The sequence below is a fragment of the Pistacia vera genome, unplaced genomic scaffold (assembly GCF_008641045.1).
Source record: "Pistacia vera cultivar Batoury unplaced genomic scaffold, PisVer_v2 Contig896, whole genome shotgun sequence".
Classification (NCBI taxonomy): domain Eukaryota; kingdom Viridiplantae; phylum Streptophyta; class Magnoliopsida; order Sapindales; family Anacardiaceae; genus Pistacia; species Pistacia vera.
In genome coordinates, this window is record NW_022196774.1 from 445,784 (window position 1) to 451,816 (window position 6,033).

Below are 6,033 nucleotides of genomic sequence, written 5' to 3' on the forward strand. Positions count from 1 at the left end.
CTACTCTTGAAGAGGCACAGGGTCCTTGAGCAATAAGACAACTTGGTCTTTAAGCTTATATGCCTCTGTGAAGGCATCATATCCATCCTTGTATAAAATATGAGCTACACGCGAATAATTAAGAACTCGCTCTAGTAGAGACATTGATATAACGGTTGGTTTTAGCATTTCCTCATTAACATCTGTCCATGCGTTGGCAACATGTTCCATAATTGCTTCAACTGCCTCTTCTTCAGAAACACCATGCTGCTTCATGTAGCATTCAACAGCTGAGGGAATATGTCCTCTCTTTTGCTCAAACTACACAACATATGCATATATGTTATAGATAATTTTTATTATTAGTTAGTTAAAATATATATATAAATAATATACATGTACATACCTTATGAGACCCTATATCACCCATGAGTCTGCCAATAAGCCTTGCTGCATTTATAATCTTAGGATTAGTGGAAATCCAATCAAAATCTTCCTCAGTTGCAATATCATCCATGCCAAGGAACGCAACTGATGTGATCAATTCGACTGCAGATGTTTCTGCTGCAAGACTTATATATTCCTCAAATGTTGGAATGTACCCTTCATTCAACCATTTGGCTTCAGAAAAGTAGCCTTGAACAATTCTTTGCAACTAATCAGGAAGCATATTAATATAAATAATTAAATATTCCATACGAACTTGAAGACTCAATGCTGAGAAAAAAATATTCGTGCAAGCAGTACTGTAAAGCAAAGGTAGATATCACCTACCCAAAATTTTGGAGAATTTATGTAGCATGGTTTTCCTTTCTTAACCACGTATTCCTCCATTTCACAGAAAAAAACTAAGAGTGTCTTGTAAATTAATTTCATGTAGTCTGGAAGCATATCTGTGGCGCCAAAGTCCCATCTGAAAATCAAATAACCATCTTCAATGAAAAATTAATGAAGCCTAAATCTGAAAATTGAATTATTGAATACAATTTCTAGATTTACTATGAAATTTGAAAAGGATTTATTTTAAGCTTTTTACATACTTTTTGACGGCTTCTGTAAACAGTGTGAGTTCTTCAATTGTACCATAGGAATCGTATGTATCGTCTATGAGGGTTAACAGACATATTAATTTGGCCATACTCCTAATACCAAATGCATATTGTGGCTCAAAAATAATTCCCAATGCCCAAAAATATTCCTCCACCATTCTTTGTCTCGCGTAAGACAGCTTTGAAATGAAGTCTACATTATTCCACCACCTGAAATACATCTTCAACTATATAACCAAAACAATGTATCTTAGCTATTAAAACATAGTTCTATATACAAAGAAGAACTTACTGTAAGACGTCTTTGAGATCCTTCTGGTACATTGCTTGTAACATGTTAAAGTCTAACTTGGCAAACTTTAACAAAGTTTTATTGTGTGAATCATCTCTTGAATAAACAGACATGAAAAATCTTGCCTCTAGCCTCGGTTGGCCTTTCCGGAGAGGACAATTAAGAGCATGATTTATTTGTTTTGCAAGGTGAGGGCTTGCACTAGACACCATTGACTTAAGGTGAGTGGTAGTAAAAGTGAGGGCTTCATCTAGAATATCTTCTCCGTGAATAGCAAAGTGTGCTGCCTCGTATAGATTTAGCATTCCAGGAACATCGTTAATCAAGGATGCCTTGAATTTCCCTTCATCATCTTTGAACTTTTCAAATACATCTGCTTAATTACAACCCCCCCAAAAAAAAATGTAACCTTCAATTAGACATATGTTTTATTTATTCGTTCAGTGCGCTTTAATTATAATAATTTTTAGCATAGCTTAAGATTTGAATTACTTACTACAAATAATCTTAATTCCTTGCTGTCGAAGAAGTCGAAAATGGATGGAAACAGTATAGAGATCATTATATTCAATATTGTCACTATAAATTTTCTCCAAAGCATCATCTATCTCTTCTGGAAAGTGATAATCCACACCTAACCGTTGGATTGCATCAATCAAGTGTAATTTCTGAGCATGCGTTTGTGATGTATCCATTATCATCCATCTTACCTCTTGTTTCAGTTGCTCATAATCTTCTTGAGTTGTAGGATCAATTGTCTGCAAAAATAGAATTAAAAAAAAAAAAAAAAGCTAAATACGTTTATTGTGAAATCAACAATATTTTTGGGTAAAACGGTAATTATGAAATCAACAATATTTATGGCATGTAGCAATGATATATATTAAATCAGTATGCCTTTTAAAAAAAAATAAAAATAAAAATAACGTGTTTATAATGTCTCAGACAAATGTTTGCATATAGAACATGCATCTTTATTTCATTTTTTCTTTCTGGTAATCAATTGGAGAAAAATACCCTTTATTTGTCAATTGACATTGCATAAAATGGTGCGAAATACATCATTCTCGAAAGTACTCGGAACACATATTAGATAATTTTGTGCTTGAATGTGGTAATTATGTTTTGGTAAAAGAAAAGAATGCATATATAATTACACAAATTATGTAGTATATAAGTCGCATTCATTTTACTTCTGTGATGTGCATTCATAGGGTGGGTGCATCTAGAAATTTAATCTCATATAGAGTGTGTACGTGTAATTACCTTGAGTTCAGAAGTATCTTTGAGGAATTGATCTCCCCATATTGTGGGATGGAAATCAGCAGTATGACGAATAGTTTTTGGTGGTGAAGTTGGAACACCTGTAACTTGAGAAGACGACATTTCTTCTTTGACCAAATCCCGAATGTTGTACTTGTGAGTTTCTTCTTCATTATGAGCATACTCTTATATAGGACAGCAGCCCCAATATGAGGAGGCTGTTTTTAAATTTAAAAATCGTGAAAATTAATTAAAATTAGTTCTTCTTCATGTTTCTAGCACTTCCACAGTAGGACGTGGCATCTCTCTCCAGAATGATTATCAATTACCATCCAGACTACTGTTTTGGCTCTTACGTGAGCTATTACTAATAAGGTTATCCCCCAATTTCAACCCTTGGTCAAGATCTAAGGGCCCTGGTGAACCGTTGGATCAAACTCCTAGGGCTGATACTGGAGTAATCTTATCAACTGTAAGTTAGCGGTTTCATTAATGTAAGATGCTAGTATTTAATAAATGATCATTTCGAGTTTAATTAAAAAAGAGTATAATGTTAACATCAATCCCATGATTAACAGTGGTTTATAATATTGCTTCATCATCATTAAAGAAATTATTCCAGATATTATATTTAAATACTTTAACTAATAAAATATCATTAATTACTTGTCATTTTACACTCTTTAATCCACATATAAAGAACTCAGGATAGACTTAATAAATTAATAAGCATGCTGTCAATTTTTTTTTAATAATTACTGTATGTACGCAATAAAATTTATACAAAGTAGTACTGGTTAATTCAATTTCATAACAAATTAAGATTTGTTTTGATAGATTTACCTGATCATCTTAAACACGATATTCTTGATAATCTTGACTAATATTTTTTTTAGCATGTCTTATCCATGCACGTATATTGAAGAAAAATTTATTGGTGGATGTTGAAGGGAGCCATGTGCACATCACGTTTATTTTTTACATATTTATTTCATCATGAAATTTGTGTTAAACTTTTCTATTCCAATTACTAATGATTGGTTTACAATAGGGAAATTCATCATCAAAAAATTGGAAGCTGGCATCTAGGGGTTGTGAGAGAGAGTGTAAAATTGGGTTGTAACTTGTAAGTGTAGTATTATCCTTTATTTTATAATACAAAGTTGTTTTTATAATTGATCTACATCATACTTTTACTATCGATTATAAATGAAATAAACAATATTTTTTATTCATACCGTTTTTAATGCAATGTTTAGTGATTGTTTCAAGAAAGTACAAATAATAATCAAAAAATTTAAAAGCATCAAACTAACTTATATAGTTAAAGAGCTTTAGATGAAGAAAAAGGTGAAACACTCTAAAGAGTATTCGAAACCAACAAGTGAACAAAATAACCTAAATAGTAGAGAAAAAGTACACGCACAATTCACCATAGTTCACCTAAAAAAGGGGCTAGGTCCAACAGAGTCGATATTATTGAAATATCTCTTTATCTCTCTTGTTACAATGAACGTATTTGTCTATGATTTGCTATATCATTCATACAAGAGAATAATATGTTTATATACTAGGTTTAATGAGAAAAATCTAATATAACTAAGATCTCTATTTTTAAGCACAAACCCTATTAAGAATTTAATTACTTAAAGAAATCTTATAACAGCTCTTCATGGGATAGGCCCAAATCACCTACGAGCTTGGGGGTGTTGCTCCCTACCCCCCACCCGTTCATCGGGGAGCAGGATCCCTGTGTGCAGACACGTAGCCACATACACAATTGTGGGTTCAATTGAACCTAGACAACTTTTGGAAAAAAATAAACAGTCCTTATATATTATGGAATTTACAATTTTGACCCCACAAAAATTTGAATTATTAACACTTTTTTGCCTTTTCTCTCTTTTTTTCATTTCTTCTTCTTCTCTCTCATACTTTCTTCTTCCTTTGATTGAATTACTCGAGCAAGACTATTCTTTTGGAGGTTACAAGGTAAGATGCTCATATTTTTTTTTAACTTAAAAATCTTTTCTTTTAGCTTTCTTAATTGATGAAAGATAATGAGATATGAGTTTTTGTTGAGTTTAATAAATGTGTTTGAAATTGGAAGATTAAATTCCTAAATATTGATGTGGGTTTTGATTTAATCTTGTTTATATTAAGGTATATGTTAATTAATTGTTGTTTTAAATTAGGTTTGATAAAATTTGAATGGTTTTAAAGAATTGATGAAACCCTAAGTTGTAGAGATTTGGTTTAATTTTAATATATTGGTTAATTGCTTGAAATTTAGAGTTGGATTTGATGAGTTTTCATTGGTTTATGAGTTGAATTTTATTGAGTTAGTAGAATTTTTTTGAAAAACCTAATTTATAAGATTTGGGGGTTTTTTATTTTTTTTGCTTTCTTAATTGATGAAAAATCAACAATAGGTTTTTGTTGAGTTGTTAATTTATCAACTTAGATGTTTTGAACACACTCACTAAAAATCTTGACTACGTCATTGCCCGTGTGCATCGGGCAAACAAGCTACAACCTTGAACTAACTAGCTCGCGTTAACGAACTATGACCTCAAGCTACGATCTCAATTGTTGAAGTGGTCCCCAACGCCGAAAAAAAGTGAAGAATTTTTTTTGATGAACATATTTTTGTTTCATAAATTCATCTCCTTTGTTTAACTATAGAATTAATTAGGCTTTATAATTGAATAAGAAAATAAAAAATTTAGATTAATAGCACATGGGTTTATCATAGGTGGAGTGCAGGTATAACTCTTTTATTTATTTTTAGTAATTTATATATGGGATCAAATTGGCATTGAGAAAAATAAAAATAAAACAGTAGGATTATGAGAGGTAATATCATTACTCCAAAAAATACAAAGTATGAGTACAACGATAATATTTATTGTTTAATGTCCATAGGGCGCGTCATCTAGTATGTCTTTTGAATAGCAAAATATGTTGATTCATACAGAATTAGCATTCTTTAACATCATTAATCAAGGATGCCTGAACCTTTCTTCACCATTTTTAACTTTTCAAGTACATATACTTAATACGATTAAAAAAAAAAAACCAACAAAAAAAAAAAAAAAAAAAAAAAAAACACTAAAGCAAGTTTTAATTAGACATATTTATATATATTTTTTATTATTTTAATGCATATTAATTCTAGTAATTTAATTTAATTTATTTCCTTAAAAAGTAAATTTCTTAATTTAAGAAATTTGATAGAAAACTAAATTTATATTAATACATGGAATCGTTCACCAAACAAGTTGTTACATTCTGTTTAGTAATAGAGATTATATTATATTATTCAATACCATCCAATATTGTGGCATACAAACCAGTGGCGGATTCAGGATTTTTGCCGAGGGAGAGCCTCCCCAGCTCCGCCATTGATTGTCAAATAACTAGTGAAAACTTTAAAAAATCACCAAATCT

The 6,033-nt window shown here is 30.9% G+C and overlaps 2 protein-coding genes across 2 annotated transcripts; both read right to left on the reverse strand.

Annotated features, from left to right (window-relative positions):
• On the reverse strand, positions 1-813 carry LOC116119560 ((E)-beta-farnesene synthase-like). Its single transcript, XM_031405494.1, has 3 exons — positions 754-813; positions 386-634; positions 1-300 (listed from the first exon to the last, which is right to left on the reverse strand). The coding sequence occupies exons 1-3, from the start codon at positions 811-813 to the stop codon at positions 1-3; spliced, it is 609 nt and encodes a 202-aa protein (XP_031261354.1).
• A 123-nt stretch (positions 814-936) lies between these two features.
• Positions 937-2,731, reverse strand: LOC116119561 ((E)-beta-farnesene synthase-like). The gene is made up of 4 exons (XM_031405495.1): positions 2,587-2,731; positions 1,817-2,078; positions 1,321-1,693; positions 937-1,238 (listed from the first exon to the last, which is right to left on the reverse strand). Exons 1-4 carry the CDS (start codon positions 2,704-2,706, stop codon positions 998-1,000), a joined length of 996 nt encoding a protein of 331 aa, XP_031261355.1. The 5' UTR covers positions 2,707-2,731; the 3' UTR covers positions 937-997.
• Between the last annotated feature and the right edge of the window lie 3,302 nt (positions 2,732-6,033).

Bases quoted from the DNA above. Each gene is read 5' to 3' on its own strand.
- LOC116119560 (XM_031405494.1), bottom strand. From the start codon at position 813: ATGGAGGAATACGTGGTTAAGAAAGGAAAACCATGCTACATAAATTCT. The intron at 635-753 runs GTAGGTGATATC...CTTCCTGATTAG, and splicing joins TAAATTCTCCAAAATTTTGG to TTGCAAAGAATTGTTCAAGG. The intron at 301-385 runs GTATGTACATGT...TATGTTGTGTAG, and splicing joins GTGATATAGGGTCTCATAAG to TTTGAGCAAAAGAGAGGACA.
- LOC116119561 (XM_031405495.1), bottom strand. From the start codon at position 2,706: ATGTCGTCTTCTCAAGTTACAGGTGTTCCAACTTCACCACCAAAAACT. The intron at 1,694-1,816 runs GTAAGTAATTCA...GTAATTAAGCAG, and splicing joins AGGAATTAAGATTATTTGTA to ATGTATTTGAAAAGTTCAAA. The intron at 1,239-1,320 runs GTAAGTTCTTCT...GATGTATTTCAG, and splicing joins GATCTCAAAGACGTCTTACA to GTGGTGGAATAATGTAGACT.